The sequence below is a fragment of the Myzus persicae genome, unplaced genomic scaffold, assembly GCF_001856785.1.
Source record: "Myzus persicae strain clone G006 unplaced genomic scaffold, MPER_G0061.0, whole genome shotgun sequence".
Taxonomy (NCBI): domain Eukaryota; kingdom Metazoa; phylum Arthropoda; class Insecta; order Hemiptera; family Aphididae; genus Myzus; species Myzus persicae.
The window spans coordinates 64,465-87,835 of NW_019103945.1; the positions used below are offsets into that span (position 1 = coordinate 64,465).

At 34.0% G+C, this 23,371-nt stretch overlaps 2 protein-coding genes across 4 annotated transcripts in view; one reads left to right on the forward strand and one right to left on the reverse strand.

The window, feature by feature from the left end:
* Positions 1-23,371, forward strand: part of LOC111036720 (calcium/calmodulin-dependent protein kinase type 1) — a 431,459-nt gene that overhangs the window by 43,497 nt on the left and 364,591 nt on the right. The gene's annotated exons all lie outside the window — the stretch shown is intronic.
* On the reverse strand, positions 7,445-10,328 carry LOC111036722 (beta carbonic anhydrase 1-like). Its single transcript, XM_022318856.1, has one exon. The coding sequence runs from the start codon at positions 9,910-9,912 to the stop codon at positions 9,145-9,147; it is 768 nt and encodes a 255-aa protein (XP_022174548.1). The 5' UTR covers positions 9,913-10,328; the 3' UTR covers positions 7,445-9,144.

Below are 23,371 nucleotides of genomic sequence, written 5' to 3' on the forward strand. Positions count from 1 at the left end.
TGTGTGTGTGTGTGTGCTGGTCGACCAATTGATTTTGGCTATAACTTATATTTTGTTGCCTGCACTACGGTGACGGTATAATTACCAGACGTAGACAATATAAATCATGTAGCCGTTCGGCGTGCGTGGAGCAAGTGAAATTGCTGCAAGAAAAGTGCATGATTTGTGTGATAATAGTTGAGGTGTTTGTGATGTATATTATGCCCAAACTGAGACTATAGCCGGTGTACCCAACACTCTGCAGCGGTATATACTCATCACACCCGAAATTTAAAATTTAAATATTGTCACCGGGTGATCGAGAAACTTTGGGAGGGGGGCGGGGGTCGTTTGTTGTTAGAAAAATGTCGAGAGGTCTGAGTTTTTTTTTCCGAATAAATTTCTACAACGATTTTGAAATGACCGCATCGATTTTATTATTTTTAATTTCATTCGTATATTTCGTTGATTACGCTTATTCGCAGCACATCACTGGACCTCGGTGACGGGTATATACTTGATGCCTAATTCGGTGTCGGCATTAATTGCGTGATTATAAAATGATGGGGCGAAGATTTCGTTTTTCCATCATCCCGATTAAAGCTCTCGTTCATTTTGTGCATGACAAAAGGTTTAATTATTTTTTTAAAATCCTCGAGCTTCGCGATTATTTTTCTGTGCGCGTTGTAATTTATAATCACTAATTAAAATATAGTATTATGCACGCACACACAAGTACAAAATTAATATTCCAGCGTAGGCTGATGAATGGACGTTGCTCCTCGTTTTCTCTCTTAAAGTTCGCTCCTGATGCACACGATCCCAAATTCCTTATATTGTATACAATATAATATTAATTCTACAAATTACGGTTGCAGCAGTTCGTTCGATAGAATGACGCGTGTCTGGGCTTAGTGCATTCTCATCCATTCTATTAAATGCATTTTGCTAACCACGTTTTGTTTTTGATTTATAATTAATATTATTTTACACTTACCTTGAGCTTACTGCTGAATTTGTTATTAACGTTTCTATGTTTCGTTTATTATTTTATGAATAGTTTACTGTACAATATACTGGGCTTTATGCCCGTAAATTAATTAAACATCAAACATCGAACATAAATAATTAACAGAGTTCGACGTTGAATGAGACGTTATTGGTCTCATGAACAATCGACTAATTAAAAATTAATCTAATTAGTTATAGGTATCGGTGGTTACTGTCATTGGTTTTGCCAGTTGATTTCCATTTCTGTCAATTTATCTTAAATGTATTAATTTTTTACTTTACCTATATATTTTTATTTATGTGTATTGCTTATTGTGCTTTTGGACTAGATCGGAATAATAGTATTCAGTTACAAAAAAAAAAAAAATGAAATTAATATTAACTGAATTTTACTACTATTGTTTTTTTTTTTAAATTTAGCTCGAAACTTTTACCGGTTAAAAAAAAGAAGAGTAACTTTTAACTCGACTTGATTTTATCCACTTAACGTTACGAGTTGACACAATTAGTTAACCGGTATACTGATTACGGTGTCCGAACATCGGGCAATGACCACAGAGCACGCCGGGCGATTACTACTCGGACACCGTCGTCACACCTGCCCATATAATATGTATAAAATATAATATAATATGTAAAATAACACAATGCCATTCTATTACCATAATTATAATGACTATTATTACGTTGTAGGTAAGTACGAGATTGGTTGTACATTTCAATGGGATAAAAGTAAAATAAAAATGCCCAACAGAACCGCGGACGTTCGGGACGCCATTGAAACGCATCGAGTAAAGGTAGTACACATATCGTATACGGTTTTTGCACCAAAGGGCAAGCGGTTTACAAGTGAAAACGTCGGATATACATGGGCTAAGTTATTTTACTACACGCGTGCGTCTGGCGGCGCCGCTCCGACGCCGCCACCGTGATATTGTAATAGCAGCCGAGTCGCTTCCCCGAGGGTCACGATATCATAATGATATACCTCGTGATCGCGATACGACATGGACAGGTATATGTTATACCGCACGATAATGTTGTGTGTATACCACGACCCCGGTGGTGGTGGCCGGACGACATGGACATCTCACGCCGAGCACCGGCCGGGGGCGTCGTACATCGGCGGGCATCGGTATAGGTAGGACGAGTCGTGAAAATATGACGTGTATAGTGATATTGTTATTATTATTATTATTATTATTTACACCTACAACACGACGTCTCCGCCGGCAGAGGGGAAACGGATTTCCGTGTATATATAATTGATATCACGGTAGGCCTACATTTTGAACGCACAGGGCGAATTCGAATTCCGTTCGGATACACAAAAAAAAAAAAAAGATATTACAATGCATACAGCGTGTGACAGAAATAACTGAAAAATGTACTAAACTATAAAATGATAATACCATGTAAATAACAATAACAATTGTTTTGTTTTATCCATCAATTCGTTTCGACAACAAAGTAGGTCATTAGCGTAAAGAGTGTTTACATTTTTTTTTTTTAAAGAATAATTTTTAATTTCTAAAAATATGTTTCTAAATTGTTTTATAAATAAATCTGATTAAAAAAAAAAAAAAAAAAATGATGTTGTTAACATTTTCTGCTTGTTCAGTTGTTTCTGTTACACTCTGTAGTGTGTTGTATGCACATTGTACCCGTATGATGTAAGCCACCGGTGTTTATGTTTATTTGCCATCTACATAATTGTTTGTAGGCACGAACGTTGTTTGAAAATCGAGCCACGTATAAAATAAAGTTAAATAATGTTTGTAAAAAAATGGAAAAAATAATTGGAAAACGTTAGCTATAGAAATAAAAGAAAAACTAAACCCAATTAAAAAATAATTCGCTCTGCAGTGCAATTAATAAGTAACGAATGTACCTACCTCGTCACTTTAATGGGTGCCAGTTGTATTTGAACTGAATGATAAACCATTGCGTACAATTCTGAGCGGTTAGAGCGAAATCGATATTTTTCGTCTAAGCCAGCGGTCGCCAACCGGTGGTCCACGAGAAAAAATTTAGGTGTTCCGCAGAAAAGTAGCTAGAAATCAGCTAGAAATAAGTAAAGCTCTACAACTTGCAGTGACTACATTGGAGCCGAAATCGCACGAAATTCTTCAAAACAAACAGGAACAAATATCACACGAACGTTTAATTAAAACCTAAAGATTTCGTCATAAATAAAACCTTTTTTAATTATTTTAAGTATGTATTTTTTTATATTAATTCGGTGTAAAATTTATCAGTAGTGGAACGGTATTTATGTAAAAAGCTATTATGAGCTATACTCGTGGTCCGTAGAATTTAGAATATGGTTTTAGTGGTCCGCGAGGTCCAAAAGGTTGGCGAACGCTGGTCTAAGCGACCCATTAATTCATCAGCATTTGAACTTGAAATCGTATTTTGTGCCACTCCACTAATCCTCCCCCCCCCCCGCAATTAAGTTTTGTCAAAACCACTACTGATCAGTCATTCATTGCTCGATGTCACTGCAGGGAACTTGAATTGTTCTCGCCGTTTGCTCTTATCCTCGAAGGCGGTTTTAGTTGTGTCTAGACGTGGCGACACAAGATAAGAAACTCCTATATTATTTGTAATGTTATCAGTGAAACTCACGTAGCCATTTCGTCGGTCGGCAGAACATTTCATCGATTATACACATTATAATGTATTAGGAATGACATCGTTTTCAATGATAAAATAAAATAATAAATGTAAAATATGTGTACATTTTTTTAAACAACACGTTTAAGAACAATAAAGTATACGACGCGACAAAATAATTAATAATATTTACCATATTGTAAAATACCACTCGATGCCAACCGACAACCAGGCGTCGACTGATAGCGGGAGTTCGATATAATATCTAATACTATACAGAAATCTGTCCATCTGCCGGATTACCGCGAACGCCGTCCCTATCGCACCATTACCACGTTTCATATATTATTATCGGTATTTAAAGAGGTATAATATACCTACGTCATACGTGCACTTAGGTCGTCCGATGACGTTATCCCGGAGCGACTGCACAGCGGGCTTGCTTAATTCATAATAGTAGTTATTAATCGCCGGTGTCCCCATTTTCGGTTTATAGGTAACCTATACGATCCATTACCGCATACCGAATGGTTGAATTCGATCGAGAGACATTTTGAGACGTTTCGGTTGGACTATCGGGGAATCCGAATTAAAACGTAATGTTTTAAGTGCAGTCACCTAAACTCACCGAACGCGTGTAAACCTTCGCCGAGCGTACAAAAAAAAAAAAAAAAAACTGAAATTATAGTTTGTTTGATATTGTGTCACGTGCCCCGCCGATACGAAAACGATTTATAAATTATCGACGTACGATAATATAATGAATCGATTTTTTGTTCATATTTTATCATTATACAACGCAGATGTAGATAATATTTACCGTTTGTCGACATGAAATTTTTTTTTATCGATGTCAATCTACGTCGACTGTCGAGCGATGTCCCCTCCGGCGAAGCGTTCCCGACGAAACGTTTGCCGGTAATATAACAACGCTGCAGCGGCGACATTTTTCGCGTATTTTCAAAATTCGGTTTCGGGATGAGCATTTTTGGAAATCGATAATGTTTCGGCAACTCCGCTGGCCATTGAAAACCTGTTGATCCAATGCCTGTGTTAGGACCTACGGAATTTTATTTGATTGTCGGCAGTTCGGTAATACATAAATACTCAAACCGGTACACGTACCGGTGTTTGGTATATAACGGCGGCAATAACGACATTTTCGACAATTTCGTTTTTTAATGTGATTTACACTTTTTGTTAGATATATAGGTACCTAACATAATTATACCTGTTTTATGGTGATTACTGATTTAATAAGGTTCTCTTGTAACAAAAAAAAAAAAAAAAAAAGAGAGAAATACGCTGAACTGCAATTATCTTGATAATTGCCACGCAGAGCGTTTAAAATACTTTAACGTCCAAATAGTTTCATATGAGATAGGAATTTTAACAAATACACTTTAAGTGCATACCTATTAATTGATACTATGCAAATCGCAAACGTTTTATCGGCAGCTAAAAAATTAAAATCGAGAAGTCTATAGTTTTAGAACGATTAATGTAATGGCTATAGGTACCTATATTATATAAACAAATGTACAATAGCCGAACTGTAAACGGTACACCAGTATATTATAATGGTGGTATTACACAAGCCTGTTCAAGTTAATGACCATTTTTAACTGAGTCAAGTTAAGTTGATGCATAAGACAATTCGAAAAGTTTAATGTTCACAGTCATCCTAATTTTTTTTTCAGCCCTGTTAGTTAAATTGTTTTTTATTTTTGTAAATACATAAAAATCGCCGGCGATGTGGCTTTAATTAATAAGAAGTAAATGTTTTTGCACCATGAATAATAACTATAATATATTTATTATTTATACATCTATACATTTACGAAACTCGGATTTGATTACCAGTACAACTCGTTATATTTTATTAAGTTTTTAAATCGTCAAAAAGCAGTCAAGTCAAATATTTAGTCAATGATGATTAAATTAAAAAAAGTTAAGTTAAAATCAACTTGACTCTTTAATCCGTTTATGCCCAGGCTCGGTGTACCACGACTGCGTGTTATCGTCAGCTGCAACCAGACGGACGTATTTATAATATAGGTACACTGTCTCTTTTCGCAAACAATAATAAATTTATGAAAGACGTAATGATTTTTTTTTTTCTGTGTAAAACCACAGGTGCGCATACATATTGGCAGTGATACACAAAACTTTAGGTTTAGTGTGATTTATTGTGGACGGGCTATACGGAAAACATAAATTTAAACAAAAAAAAAAAAAAACTCTTCACAGTACAGGTACATTCAGTTGCACAGTTGTTGTTCGCTCTCGAAGCTGGCCCAGCTATGTACACAATATAATATTATATACTTTATCGCGATTTCGACGAAATTGACGTAAAAAAGTGTCAGTCGTGTTTTGCGGAACGATTTCGCGGATTCGCCATGTCTGTTGAATAAAAATCGTTTCTCGCGGCCGCGGGACACCGGACAAGTGAAAGTCATGACATTACGCGTTATGCTAATTTTAACCCGACGAGTCACTTTTGTATTTCATCGACTTAATTGAAGGCGCTGCCTACCTTTACCCACACGCATCGACACGGCGATGAATAACGAGTTGACGTCGAATCCGTACGATTTGTATACACACGTACGTACATACAAGCGACTTTGCAATATTATAATTTAGTGGTTTTAGTGTTAAAACGTTTTACTGCGGTGACCGAACAACATGATCTGCAATTGCATAAGCGTATAATATTTTATTCTCGTAATAATTTATGTCGATCCCCGTCCGCGACCTAAATAATCCTGGGGGTGGGGGGGGGGCGATGACATTCGGGGGTGGACACAGATGTACCTACCCTTGTAGTACTATATCATGTCAGTCGGTTCATAGAAAAAATTTATAGTTGCAAGTCGCGTTGGTCGTACGTGATTTAGAATTATTTCAAGTATAAACTATTGTGCAATGTATTCGAATATATCTAAATTCAATTTGATTCGTTTTACATAAACATTTCATTTCGCTTACGATTATTTGTGCGATACGTATTATAATGACATGAATAGATTTGATTACATTTTTTTTTTTTTTTTTAAGAGGATGAAACGCGCGAACCGAATGAGTCTAATAGCTTTAATTTGCAGATTAATATACCTCGTCCGCTGGGACTATTGTGTAAGTAACGAAACGATATTAAGCTGCTCGATAAAACCTATAAGCCAATATACTCCTGTGCCGACGTGACGCGAATCAGATACAATTGCAGAGAGCGGGATAGAGAGAGACAGAGAGAGAGAGAGGGGGGGGGGAGAGACGCTGTGGCTAAACAGCCTCAATCGAACAAATAAGTCGGCACGTGCCCACCCGTGGTAGGTTTATTATAATGGTCGTACAGCGCACAATAATGTTGGTACCTAAATACATATATTATATATTTACTCGACGGCTACACAAACAATGTTGTCGTCACATTTCACACAGCTAATACGCCCTAGCCTCGTTGTACAAATTTACTCAGGGTTTTTTATATATTTTTTTCTCGTCGAAATGTTTAAATTGTGAATTCATCTGGAGCGTGGAAAAATAATTAGATTTGTGATGGTACATTTATTCGGGTACGACCTATACACACCGCTTGTACCGCGGGACCACCGCCATATAGCTTGGTTTATATTTTTTTGCGAAATGAATTCAAAATTTAAATATTTAAATGTACGAACCTTCTCGTGCACCTACCTACACGTAATACGTAATGCGTATGGAAAGGCTCCGGTAACTGTCAACCTTTCAAAGAAGGTGAGCTTACGAATCGTGAATTCGTAAATCGACGTCGTAATTTTACGTTGCCGGTTTGTGTGTGTGTGTGTGTGTGTGTGTGTGTGTGTGTGTGTGTGTGTGTGCATCCGTAAATTGTGTGTTCATTTAAACCGAACGAGAAAAATAAAATAAAAATCGTGTAATCATAATATTTAATGCTTACTTATTACGTGCAACTCGCTCTGCCATAACATATTATATGATACGTACGCCATTATGCTCGTTTCATGCACACAATGCTAGTGATTATTATTCGATTTCTGGTAAATTTTCCTTTTTGTTCTTAAATCAGGCTACTTATACATACAACTTTGATTCATACAACGTACCTGCCCGAGTCTTTAGGCGCGAAAATTATTTTTCCTTTTTTTCGTATTTCAGATTCCGAGCGAACGGAACGTTTTAATCTCCACATTTTTTTATTTTGTTTCAACACGCATACACAATACGACCCCTCCCCCCGCCCCGTTGTTCGAGCACAATATTCTATATTTTTTGTCTTAAGTAACCAGCCTAATGAGTATGGGTGATCGCAGTTAGTTCCTAATGATATATACTATGCGTTATTCTTGTCTAGTCGGGTTTTGGTCTGTATGTATATAGTTAAAATAAATAAATAAAATATAATGCAATAGCTAAATTGTTGAATGTAAAGTAATAATAATATTACAATAACATGAAGTGTCACGTGATTAGAGAAAATATCCATTGACAAACTCGGCTAATGGAAAAAATATGTGTACATAATAATTAATAAGAACATAAGCCTATAGTAATAATAACAATAATAATAATAATATTAATTATAACAAGAAATGCTTTGAGTGCTGGCTTACTTTTTTTTCACAATCATAACTTATATAAGATTATAAAATGTCCCCAGACCATTTTTTCTCGTCGGTGGGTGGTTCGTTCTATGTGTTGTAACGAATACAAATAAAATTACAGACACCGACCACTATCGAACACAAATGAATTACCACATTATACGATAAAAATAACGTAATAATGTACTACTTGTAGGGATGTTGTAGTTATGCCATAATAGTAAATTATGATTATTGATTTTTATGAACTGGAAACCCAACATTTATTATTTATCGTGAGTTGTATATTATTAGTTTATAGTGAACATTTCTAGGTATTACTGGTGCTTATGTTAATCATGTTTGTTATATTTTTTTTGATGGGGCATTTGTCATTTTATCTTAATTACCTTTTTGTTCCGTGTTTCAAAGGTGAAATCTAATTTTTTTTTTGAGTCAACCTAACTACTCTGCTCGACGGTATTTTTAAGTTTTTCTAATAGTGAAGACTGGTATATCATCGTAAAATATAGTGAATTTTATTCCACATAAATATTCAAGATACTAATATTTAGGATACACTAACATTATAGGTAGTTTATCACAAGCATGACTTTTAATCAGCGAAAAATAATAATATGTACTTGTTAGCTTATATTATATATTATACAAAAATAAAATACGTTATAAAAAATACTAATGATTAAAAAACAAGTCTTAGTTTTAAATTAAGTCCCTACGGTAATGAAATTATTATTGTTTAGTCGGGATGTACATGACATAGTATGGGTACACCAAGTCGTTTTATACCTTGGTAGTCTCAATAATTAATATTAAACACCGAGTTAAGTCTTTGCGATAGTGAGCGTGTGCGTCTGTGTATACGTATAATGGATGGATGGATGGATGGATGGATGGATGGATGTCACCTGCAGAATCGCAATGTCTCTTAGCTATAGTACTTGGACACCTCTTCCACCAGTCTGTCCACGTTGTTTTCGTTTATGTCTACGAACCGTTTGCTCTGCCTGCTAAAGTAGTGTATGTCGCCGGTGTAAATGTCGAACCAAAGAGCGTGTATGTGCAGATCGTACGCCTCTAGACGCCTCTTGAGGAAATCGTAGCTGGCGATGTTTTGGATTTGCTGCAGGGTGTTGACCTGCGACAACTTGTAGGTGACGGAAAGCTTGTCCCCCGGATCTATGTAGGCGCTTATCCTGCGCAGGGGCGTCTCGGCCTGGAAAATGAGCGGCGCCCCGAAACCGGCCGCCTCGAGCTGTCGGTACTTTTCCAAGGACGACATCGCGTGCGAGCAGAGCCACGCCCGGAGCGGCGACTTCCGGCGGTTGACGGTGCTTCCGTATTCCGTGTCCTGGAGCAGGTGCAACAGGTTCATCGCCTTGCAGTCGGAATGCCCGCAAACGATGACGTGCCTTATGTCGTTGTGCACGCACCCCAGTTCCAAGGCGGCCGGTTCGCACGAAGCGTATTCGTCCGGGAAATGCTGCGAGTGCGGGATCAGATTTCCGGCGTTCCGGACGATGAACATGTCGCCGACGTTGGATTCGGTGAACCTGGCGGGCAGCATACGGCTGTCCATACAAGTGAAAAACAAAGCTTTGGGCTCCGGCCGGTTTTTCACCTGGGCGAACTGCTCGACCATCTTCGCTCTGTTCGTCCGCCGGTACTTCATTATACCCCGGAATATCCGGTCCATGTCCGCCCGTCGGCCGATCTTCGGGCTCCCCCTCTCTACTTCCGGACGACCTCGGTCTTTGACCACCGACGATTTTCCGGGCACGGCTGCGAAGAAGTTCGATCGGCGGCCGCCTGTTGCTTTGAGACGAATCGGAACACGAGGAAAACTGGCTGATGTCTGACATAAATTAATCACCACGTTATTGTATATAATATATATTCAAGTTGGAATGTTATTAGATAATAACTGAATTAATAAAATAATCATAATAATAAATTATAGCCATTGGGGTTTGGACTGCAGTTCTTGACATCGATTATTCATTTTGAGCTATACGTTATAACTATTACCTATGTGAATAGCTGCGGGTAAGGAGTTGAGATTTTAAATGAGTTTTTTTAATTGATATCCAATTAAAACACTTTTTGATTTGAAAAATGATTTTAACAGACATGGGTAAAATACTTTATGAAAATTATTAGAATAAACAATCCCATTAATCAAAAAAATGATATTTCGAATATATTGTGTTCAAATACTTTTCGAAAATAGTATAAAAATATTCATATTTATCCCAGTATTTCGAATACTTTTAGAAATTCTTACAATATTCTTTTGGTTTCTGTATTTTCTTGTATCAAATTAAACATTTATTGTGTCATAAACAGTTATTTTTTAAATATTTTTCTATCAAAGGTATTGTTTTTATTTAAAACATTAATACATTAACAAATGTGTACAGTGTACCGAAATACCGAAAAACAAATAGGTAGGTATTAAAGAAAAATAAAAATATTTGAAGGTTCAATTTTATTTTGCTTAGTTAACAATATTATAATTATTATATGATTGCAGTAAGACACACGAAGTCAATAAAATCTATAAAAAAAACAATTACCACTTAAAGTAGTGATTTTATTAATTTATTGTTATTACCTATTCAATAAAAAAAACACTTTAAACACAAATATTACTTCAGTGTATCAAAGGTTCTTGATTTTATTTCTTGCTTTGTCATAGGTTAAAAATTAAATTTCAATATGTATTTCTAAAAAATAAAAATACCATAAACATAAAATGTGAATTATACCGTAATAATTTCCAAGAAAACGTTAGGCAAAAAAAATATCGTAATAATACAGAGGTATTTTGTATAGGAATAAAATACTTTTAAACAGTGTTCTAAATCGTATTTGGAACACTTTCGAAGAAAAGTGCTCAAAAATGTCTCATGTCTGTGTTTAAACACATATGTTTGATAGTATAGCATAGGTTTAGAAAACTTAATTTTCTTCTACACGAGGTATTCAAGGTATAAATCTCATTTATATGAAAATATAATTACTTACTTGAACTTGAAGTGATCGTTGAAAATGAAAAGTCCGCAGACCAGTTGAACCGTAAAATATGTACCTACGATATTTACGTGAGATATATGATTAGTAAAATAATTTAAACACTGATATCATGCATAATAACGAAACCCCAAAATAAGTAAGGATGGCCAATGTTCGGACGGAACTATAATATAGTCTTGCTACAGTAACTCTAGGCTTCTCGAGAACTGATCGATTTCGGTTGTGTTTAGGCCCTTTTTATACCAATGACTTATCGTGCCTGTTTCAATTTATTTAAAGCGATTATTGTGATTGTTATTATTTTCGGTACAGATATGTGTTATTATTACTCATTTTGTCACACTAATGTTAAAATGTACGATACTGCAATAGGTATAACGTTATTATTGCTGTGATCAATACCAAACTAATTAATATAAAACCATTAACATTAAATATGTCACCATTGAACCCAATTAAACAACGAACGTACTTACCTTGTAATCCATTGTATTAATATTTATATTATGGATTACAAGGTACATATTTTGCGTTAACGGGTTCAATAGTGGCATACTTAACATCAATGTTTTGATAGTTATTTATTAAGTCTCTGTTGTTTTTACGTACCTAAGTACAACACGTGTATGGAAAATTCGCTAAGCTAACATTTACGACACACCTAATTTAAAAGCTATCAATGCCGGAGATCCATTCGTAGAAGAAAAAAATTGTCTGATAAGCGAGAATCAACTGGTGTATAATATCAGCTGTTGATTTTTTGGTATTTAAATTGTTTTTCCTTTACAATTTATTTCAATTGATATTTGTTTTTGTATCGTTATGTGCACTTTGGATCGTAGGTATCTAAGATGTATTATTTAACGGGCTTTCGTAGTTATGATAATATAATAATAACAATAATAATTATAATAATGTGATTCAGATAAAAAGTACGACGTGCGTGTTCTAAAATATTTAAAAACACATTTTAACTGCGGTTGGCAAACTTTTCGTTTCGGACGCGAAACGTTTTTAAAAATTGTGTTTAAGATTTTTAATCGATTCGTTATTTTTGACCGGTGCAGCTATATAGTACCTATTCTACTATTACCTACCTACCTATATACATTTCCATTAGGCGCTTATACATTTATGTGGCGCTTTTAATGCTCCGGCGGATGCAATTATTTCGATTTTAATTTATTACTTCTGGGTAAAATAAATTAAACGAAAGTGGATCACACCTGATTACACGTCGGACAGTATAATTAATTGCCGTCGAGAATAATATATATAATATAAATATGTATAGAAAACTACTAAACACAAAATGGACGTTGGCGGTGCGTTTTAGTTTCTGACAGTGAATTTTCACGTTTTTTTTTTTTTTTTTTTCTCAGTTTTATTATAAAGCGCACGCGAAATTTGACAACTGTATTATAGTATCATTATTATTATTTTTATTATGATATTATGATATTATGTTATTATTATTATTATTATGGCGTTCACGCGGGCTGCTGCACAGTTACACGGCTTTATTATTGTAATGCTCGCTCGAGGCGGTTAGGGAACATTCGATAAAACAATATTTTATTTGTACTATGTAGTAGTGTACGTTGCATGGAAATAATTATTGATAACTGGTGTTTTTTAAACGACGAGCTTTCGCGGTAGAGTTTATTTTTAAACGAATGGTTTTTAATTTCAACGGTCTAACCGCATTAAATTATTATCAATCATTACGATAAAATGATATACCATAAACTATAATATCAAGTTGGACGATTTTTCAGAAAATTATTATACTGCTATACACATTATTACTATAGTTATTATGACGATTCTATTATATTCGTTTAAAAATAATTATTGTAAATAATGTTTGTATATTATCCGTCATCTTTTTGTGTTTCAATCGTTGTCATAATATTACAAACCATTCGATTATGCAGTTTTTAATTATTCAATCGATTCGCACTCGTTTGTATAAATGGTCATCAACACGAACTTTTCAGTCAAGGCCCGAGGGCCAACGATGTATTTTTTTTACGTTGGAATATGTGAACAATGAAAACGGATTTATTATTATTTTTTTTTTATCTCAAAAGTTATCGACGGTAAACTCATAATAAAATGATGTATAGACGCATAGTGTATACATTTGAAAAAGTTTTTTTTTTTGCTCGCGCAAACACGTAGGTTAAGTACTTATTTTATATACCTATTGCCTATACTCGAAACTCTTAAGCTGTGTATGGCATTATATAGGTTTATAACCTACCTGTTATGTATACACAGCGAGTACATAAACATAATATGATTCTACACGAATAATATTATATAGATGACTCTACCTGTGTTAAAATTTAAATTACCATCTATTATACGATCTACTGTAGAGTGGTATTATTATTATTTTTTTTTTTTACAGCCGTAGGTTTATTAAAATAAATAAGCAAGTGAATAAATCGGTGGAAAAAAAATGTTTAATTAAAAATGAATTCCAGAAACAAAACTTATCGCCGTTCCACTTATCGAGTTTTAATTGGAAACCGTAAAAAATCAACAGGCGTTTAAAAATTATCTCGAAACCAACGCACGCACGCAAGCATTGGAGTACAGTTCACATATTATTATTTTAATATTATAGGTTCATCATTCGTTATAGTTCTCTTAATCATCATTATTATTATTGTTTTAACGTGTACCTAACATTATAATGTTATAACTACGTCCGTCGAAACGAAATAAAATCGAACTTGTGACAAGCGCTGTCGCACGGTTCAGGTATGAAATTGTATAAAATATTATATTATATTATTACAGTCACTGTCGATCTCAAAAAATAATAATGATATATTATATCATTAAAACCTGCTAACGATAATCGAGACGGATGAAATGTTGCTATGATATAAAAACGAACGCATCATACGACCTGTTGCCCGTATAAATATCATTACGACGTTGCGCTTGCCAATAATATTATAATAACACGATTGTTAATATTGTTTTAACGACCGGCGCTCTTTATTGTTTTGTGTTTAATAATTAGGCACGGCCGGTGTCCGAGATGGTTGGGCAAGACTAGCTCTACTCTACTCGACGCATGTGTGTATTTATTACCTATGCGACTTATATACATGTATAGCCGGTATAATATGCCGAAAACAAAAAAAAAAATCTCATGTTCAAACGGGCCAAGGTCGTCGGAATTCAATCTCGCGTGCGATTGAAATAAAAATACACAATATTTTATACACGTAGACATACCTGTATAATGTAGGTATGGGTAATTACCATGATGTGTCGTACACGGTTACCTATTACCGGGTGCGCGGTCGTATTGTATTTATAGGCAGACGTATACTACAGGTATAAGGGTGCGGTTGTTTTTTTTTTTCAGTTATGGAAAATTATGGTGTTTCAGTGTTTCTAAATATTGCAGTCTATGTTGAAAAACTTTGATCGTGGAAAAATTCCTGCGGCGATGCAAACTGTTGTTGTTTTAATATCGGAGCCATAAAATGAGTAGGTATATTTACTGTAAATTGTTGAACAGATGATTTTTCGTTAAACATTTTATAAAGGTATCGAAATCGAAATTCGAATAATACTATTTATACAAGGATATATTATTTTCTATTACGCCTGTTGAATTTTTTTAAATAAAATATGTGTATAGTATGGTTGCGCACTTTTATTGAACAAAAACAAATAGGTGTTGATATATTTATTACATCCCATGCAATAATTCGTAGAAATACAAAAATTCATAATTTACGAATTCATCAAAATCCAAATTTAATATACTTCTTTGTTTCGTTGTAAACGCCAGTATCCGCAGGTATAAAGAACACCGCAAAGTACGATAACTAGGAAACTTAATTTGTTGGAATTGAAAACAAAATTTCTCATCAATTCGCTGTACCTAGCTGTATCACCATTCCCCACTGCAAGTCATCCGATTTAAAATTCATAATTAATAACCTGCCTATTTACGGAGTATACTGGTCGGTATCATAACCGGATGTTTGGTTTGAGTGACTGGGTCCAATCGTAATGATAAGTCTATCGGTTTGGGTCAAATGTCTTACACTGGGCAGGTTTATTACTTATCATAACAGTAGCGAACTTTAATTTACACTACCGTAAATATATTATCGCGTGCCAATCGGCTTATTAGACACATCAATGTCAATCAAACATTGTGTTACCGTGTAACACGTAGCTGGTTACTGATGGTTTTAATAATGTGTGGGTATTATTAGGTACCTATATCCGCCATTATTGAATCGTTTCAATATAGTTTCCATACGGGTTAGCGGTGACGGCGACGAGTAGACGATTAATTATTCATGTCAATCATTTCGAGTGAAGCGCTGATAATTGTAGTCAAAGTTACAAAAGAAAATAATAATATTGATGTAAGGAATAGATTATTTGGGGCACATAACGTACAATGCAACAGTTGTCAATTATTACAACCTGCAATAACAGCTGAAACATAGTTTTGTGCCATTGTCGTTCGCGGGGTACTCGCTGATAAGTATACATTTACGGTGAAACCTCCCTTAACGGACACAAACATGTACATACATACCGGGTGTTCAAAGAATTTGGAAGCGCTTTAATTGCTGTTTGCACATAATTGTATACCTACATTTATAGTAATAACAGATAACGCACTCACTTCTGCACGTTTGTCTGCAGTTAAAATGTCTAATCACCTCGTTAATTACATATAATTTATCGAAACATTATCATTTGGATCAATCCTAATTAGACATAGACAGTCATTAGACCGTTTCCAGACTTTTCGAACACTCCGTATAACGGCAGTGGATCTGACTTGAGCGGAATTTCTCCTGTAAATTTGATTTGTATACGGCAAAGCCGCAGAAAAACGTTTTGTGTGTTCAATGGTCTAATGAAGTACGACAATCGTGTCGTTGGTGTAGCCGTTAGGTTTATTTTAAAAGCCAATAAATCCGATGATGTTGTTTGACGAGAACTTACGTTTCCGAACATACGTCTTACACAGAGGTCGTATAAAATATCGATTTTTGTCACTTCAACGGTCAACATAGTTTTATAATAATATTATCAATTAATTTCCGTGTGCCCCGGTATTTTCACAGTGCGCCGAGCATAGCCGAGCATAGCAGCCAAGCACGGCTAGTAGCCACAACTAGAATTTTTTTTTGGGAGTCTGAATGATAATAATAATGATGACAAACAATACAAACTAAGATTGCAACATTTTATTTTATAAACTTTTATTGTAATTAAGTATATTATTAATATTAGTTTTTAAATGTTGATAATCTCACCTGTAATACGAAAAATTGTGATCAAAACCATTTCTGACAATTTGACATTTGCTAGTTTATTTCTCAAAAACCGAGTAAATGAAAATGCCTTTCCTAACCTCACTCATAAGCACGAAAGTGGTTCTCCAATGTAGGCGTGTCTAGAACAAACATTTCTTTCTTAAACTGTCCATTTTTATCGCATATAATATAATAAAAATGTGTACGACCTAATTAAGACTAACATTACGTAAAACATCTTTCAAATCCTTTAAAACGAATTATTATTATGATGGTATAGGGTACTAAACACTATTCATGATAATAATTAGACAAAAATGATTTTAGATAAAAAAATAATATTACATTTATAAATTATTATTAGGTGTGTATAAAAATATATTAATATTTAAGGTCAATTTATAAATCACACTCGAACTGAGCCAGCTCAATTTTATGCGGCGACTAATGGCCGAGCATAATATTATAATAATTACGAAAAATTTGCATAAACGCGTAAATTAAAGCTCACCTGTAACAGTTATTGCTCGGTTATTATCAAATGTTGAAATATTATTCTTAACCTAAAAATAATTATGTCAATTATAAACCCGTATAATTATCTCCAATGCGAGATGCGTACGATACAGACAATATAATATGTCATATTATAATCATTATTATCATTATTATTATTATTATTATTATTAACTACCTATAAACGGCAGTGTTAAATTAGGTAACATTATTATATGAAGTGATTATAGTTTGGTTAAATGGCCTCTAAATATGTATGTATCGACGAAATGGCAATTTGGCGTGGCTTAATACCTGTGCAGGATGTGGTTATTAGTTATACTTATTTATTATTTAGCTTAGAAAATGCGACCTTTTTATCATAATTTCTATAACAAATAATAATAAATGTCATATTACATAATATTATAAAAACAGTACAATATGTTATTAAAAAAAGGTTGAAATATAAAATAACTTGTAAATAACTTGTTATTTCCTACGATAAAAAAACCACCGGCCCTTATCAGGAATCGTGTGTTTTGGCGGTTTTTAGCTGTGATTCAAACACGTGTTTATCACATCAGACTCGCCTTCGCGAAAACGGGATCTACATTTTTATTATTTTTAGAACTTTTTGTGTTAGTCGTAGATGATGATAATTGATCTTTCATTATTTTTGTCAGTGTTTCTGGAGTGATGCTACATGCTAAATTCATAACACAAATACTTAAAATTTAAAAAACCAGATTTGGTAATAACTGATTCGCAATAATCAACAAAAGTTGATATCGCCTCAGGAGTCCTTTTTTAAGTGTAAAAAACATTTTTATGAAATTGAAAATATGGTTTTAAGTAGGTAGTTATATTTAAAGATTCCAAAAATCAGATTTGAACAACTCTATTATCAAAGAATAAAGGGGTTGAGAATGATTGGGTAATGACTCTGTAGTCTGTACAATAGGTATTTTACTATCACTATTTTTTTCTCTTTTTTTATGCGTTTTGGAATTATGAATTGAGTAAATAGTTTCACTGACGTACGTCATCTTAACTTATTGTTGATTAAATAGTTTTTTTTTTTAAATAGATAAAAATTAGAAATAATTAGTAATACATATTAGCAATAAAATATACTATTGGCTACGTTTTAAAGTATTTACAGTCAGAAGAAAGTTGAAATTAAATTAAAATTCAATAAATAATAGTAATAACAACAGGTCGTGTGGGCGTCCACGCTCGAGACGGCGTACAAAACCTTGCTTTAACTGCAGCTTCGTCATAATTGGCTAATTCTTAAATAATTTAGTTATTATAATTTGAACAATAGGTGAAAACAATTTGAATAAAAATTAATAATCGCGCATATACCTAAATCAGTATGGCATGTTAAATCTTAATTACCTAGGTCAGAGCTCTAAGGCTAAGAAATACAGAAAGTAATTATATTTCCCAACTTGAATAACTTTTGACGCATTGGTCTCATCGAAAAAATAAAAACGCTACGACACGTTCGAAATTCTACTCTGTTCGTGGCGAACATCTGGTTTCGTCCTTTTAATAATAATTATTGCCACCGCTCGAATCGCGTACGAAATATTTCCTTCTCAATGTCATCCGTCTGGCAGTTGCCAATAATAAATTGTTGTATAACACTCGCAGGTACAATATCCGGCGGTCGCGGTTTAGGTATATACGACGCGGATTCACACAGTCGTGACACGGCGAAATTTTGTTTTCGATATTCTTGTCGTCGCGACAAATATTATTATATTATGCGACGGTGGCGACGGAGGTCCAAACACGAAATCGGCGAACACCTATATAATATTCATGCCTCGGACTAGACACCGGAAGCGTCGCCGGGGTCTCGACGGGTCGCGGTCGAACGTGCCCGGGCTACTCATTGTATCGTGTTGAGAAATATCACAATCGATCGAATCTTTTGATCGATTCGAATGGATATAGGTATAGTATATTACTATTGTTTTGGGACCGTCTTTCGGCACTCCGCCCGGCCGCGACGATAGTGGTATTCTGAAATACAGACCATATGACGTATAATATGATGGATAATCGGCGACCATCGTCGTGACGACACGAGTCATCTTCCGACCAAGTGAGATTTGAAAACGTCTATTATAGCCTTACATGGGTACACCGTTCGTGTCCATTACTGTAATTGGACTTTTCTCTAGTGTTTTTTCGATTTTTTTTTTTTTTTTTTGTTAAATAACATTAAAAATACTAGTAGGAACGCGAAGAACGCGATCACAGTCGCGTTTATAAACAGTTGTTATATAGATGTATGGTAACCTGTTACCCGAGATGATTTATTCTATTGGAAAAAATATGTATGTATTTCATGTGTCTGTGCCGTGTTTATTATTTAGTCTAATGTAATAGGTTGGATATTGTAAACGATGATGCGAAAAATATGACAAGAATGTCTGTAAGTACATTTCGTATTAATAATAACTGCAGTATAATTCACCGTGAATTCATTCGACCAGAGCTCATTGTCGTGTCTCTGCCGTGTGCATATTATGTTTCAAGTAATTGCCAGTTATTATCTAATTCTATACAGATTGATAGGTACATGTTCACCCCTCTTTTTTATATTAATAAAGAACTAAGACACAGTTTTTTACAATTTACAATTTAGAATTAACTTATTATTTTTTTTTAACTTAAATCATTTTTTTTTTGTTTCTATTCATCGTTTGAAAATGTTGATTTTCTGAATCAAAATTCGAATGAGTACTCAGTTTTTACCTTTTGAATTATGTAACTTTGTGTATTGATGATAATGGGTCTACGATTATAGGTTTGGAAAGTATGGGAGGTAGGAGACTATGGGGATTTGAAAATTATATAAATTACTAATTTATATTAATATTATTAACATTTTATAATTTGTAACAATTGTGAAAATTGTACGAGTATAATAACTAGGTACTTATCTACTATATCACAAGATATCTTTGAATACTGTTATTCTCAATAAATATATTTTAATAACTGGTAAACTAAGTTTTCAAGTTTTGATTTAGATACACAAGAAATTAAAAAATGAGATCAGCTTAACAATTTACTGTGTACAAGACGTTGAAAAAAAAAAAATGTACCGTCGCAGAGCATCACTTCGTAAATGATACCAACAAAATTAAACATTAAAATAAATGGACCTCAAAAATATTTGGATAATATTCTAAAAATAAGAATTCGAGTAAATGAATTTATTATAAAAAAGTAGGAGTAATCATGCATGTTAAATCATCCTGTATTTATGTGTACCTATTATAAACCTACCTACTTAAAATATTCGTTGTGCAATCGGTTGTTTTACTTAAAAATACGAAGTCGACTTCCAATATTGGTGTGCTTCCAACTAATTATTATATTTATATTATGATATAATATTGTATAGGTATAAGTCGCTGTCACGATAATACTAATATATTGCATTTCTATAGCCATAAATTGCGCGTATAATCGTATCTTGACGTACCTATCTCTGTATGTAAACGTATCCTCCATTATAGCCTACCGACATAATATATTATATCATAAGTTGTAAAACATCATTCTGGTCAAAAGAATAATATCAAAAGTATTTAATTATTATTCGTATTTAATATCGCACGCCCATTAATTATATCGTATATAACATGATAATGTCATTATAACGTTCGCGCGCGTTCAATGTTTTAGAAATTAAACGACATCTCTTCGACACCAATAATAATTACGCAATAGGTACGGATATATAATGGAATTATTAAAATTGTATTTTACCTGCATGTCGTTTGTAATTTTTTTTTCATACCGCAGTGACATTTAGAATGGTTCTTAAACGTGATAATAAATCGGGCCATCGCCAATAATTGTTGTACAAACGGAACATAGAGCATCATATTCCGGATCAACGGTGTCCACATCTTGGACTGTGCCCATAACAACAACGACTGACAAGTTATGGTTACACACCGGTGTTAATAAGCCTTTGGGCTTTCGTAGGAACGAGGTGCCCTTTCGATCAGACATATTTTCCCGTAATTCAAAACGATTATAGCAACTACTCTCCGCGGTACGGGTCCTCTTTTACAATTCGACAACAGTATATAGTTGGGTCGTTTTCAAAACTGTCTCACCCGGGAAACTTACAAACAGGAACGTTTCAAAAACTCCTTTCGCGGGGCCGCGAAATCGTATTTTGTTTTAATTCGTCTACAATGGTGCGCACCGTCTAATAACTTATTATTTTTTTCAAAACAATTATCGTATCTCCTTCTTACAAACTCACTATACATCATACACTATCGGTAGAAAATTTGGGCACAGCCGATTTTGTGTTGTTCGCTTCTATTTTAAGTGTGAAAGACGTGTCTATCGCGGCTGAACTAAAAGATATGCACATTGCCCGCGTGTTTCTATCCTTGGTTTCTAGTCTGATTTTTATTTTTGAAATTTCGATTTCAAAACGAGATACGAGTTGTGTTTAAAACACTGTAATTCAATCCCATTTTGCGTGACAATAGATGTACCATACAATTACATAGGTCATTTTATTACTATATTTGCGCATTACGATAGCATTATACAACTGCTGTGCAATTTCCAACCCGCAAAAAGCGTATACAAACGCGGCCATTGTACACATGTATACAACTTGCACCGCTAAATATATATGTTTATGATACGTTCAATGTTATACTGTGCCGTGACTGTTATTATATTAAGAGCTAACACGCGCGGTGGCTCACCCTGTGCACAATGTGGGTACATATATTAATCCGCTAAATAATGAGTTCACGCCGCATAATGGCGTATTTTAATAATAATAATAATAATAATAACAATATTGTTATTTAAACGCACCTCTGTCGCGGAATTATGGAGAACGTAATATTAGTTACGATTCAGTAGGTAGGTAAACTTTATCTAATCACTCAAAGTGCCCCCGTCGCCGCCAACACAGCCTCGCAAAGTTTTCCGAAGAATATAATATAATATTGCGGTGTGTATTATTTATAATGTTTATAATATTATTAGCGGTGTGAAAAACTTTCAGCGCTCATCTCTCCGCGGTGTCTGCTTCATTGTAGGTATACCTACCGCGAACTTTTTGCCGCCAACCGTTTGTTTTACACAGAAACAAATCGAACGTTAATTAAACCGGATGATATTATGAAATAAAGTAGACAGAGCCAGCCGAGCGGGCTGCAGACGGTTCGACGGTCGAGTTGTGGTGGTGGCACGCAGTCACTACGAACTTGTATAGGTATTATTGTTTTTAGTTGAAAATAATAATAATAATAATAATAATAATAATGAAGATCCAATATGAGATCTCGAGCATCGATTTTCTTTATCGATTTCAATTCAATTAGAATTTTACGGGGCTCCAACTAATTATTTGGTGCTCTGAAATGCGTTCTCACAAAAGTATACTCTCTCTGCAAAAGTAATGTTAACCACATGAAAGCGCACACAATAAGTATATCGTACGCGGACAATGATCGATTTCTATTGTTATGGAATAATGGTCTGGCATAATCTGGTCTCATTAAAATGATTAAAGTGGAATTACTGATTAAACATTTTAATAGGACATAATTGGATCATGTATAATCGTATAAAGCGTACCATATCTTTATAACAATATTAATTAAACATACAACGTATTAATTATGTACATCGAATTTTAAAACTATCGACATATAACATAATACAACCAAAATAATTCATTCTTCCAATAATTAACAGTTAGGTAGCCATATACCGTGCTTTTGGTATACAACAATTGCCAATTACCTACAAGATCCGTTAATCGAGACGAGAGTGATAAAATCCAAGTAGATTTCCCAAGTTTATAATTTCTTTTGGATTAATAATTGAATTGTTTTAATTTTATGACGATCATGGTAATATTTTAATGTTTATTCTAAATTTTAAAATTAAAATTGTATGTGTAATCATTAATCATAGAATACGTAGACTTTATATGGACACATTTTAAAATCAGAATAAAATGAAACTCGACTATAATTGTCGCTAAATGTATCGCCTGAAAAACAAAAAAAACTCAATTCCCTTTAACCTGCAGGCGGCCAAACTATTAATCAATAATTTTTAATTATTATTATTATTATTATTACAACTTACAAAATATGATGTAATTCGTACTACACGGGCTGATAATTAAACTGGCTTATGACTTATGGTTTTTTGTTCAGCGTTGTCTGTTCGGAAATATGATTAAAAATAAAAAACTAATTTTAGATTATCATTCACCGAGAAGTT

Coding starts and splice junctions, on each gene's coding strand:
- LOC111036722 (XM_022318856.1), bottom strand. CDS start 9,912: ATGGACCGGATATTCCGGGGTATAATGAAGTACCGGCGGACGAACAGA.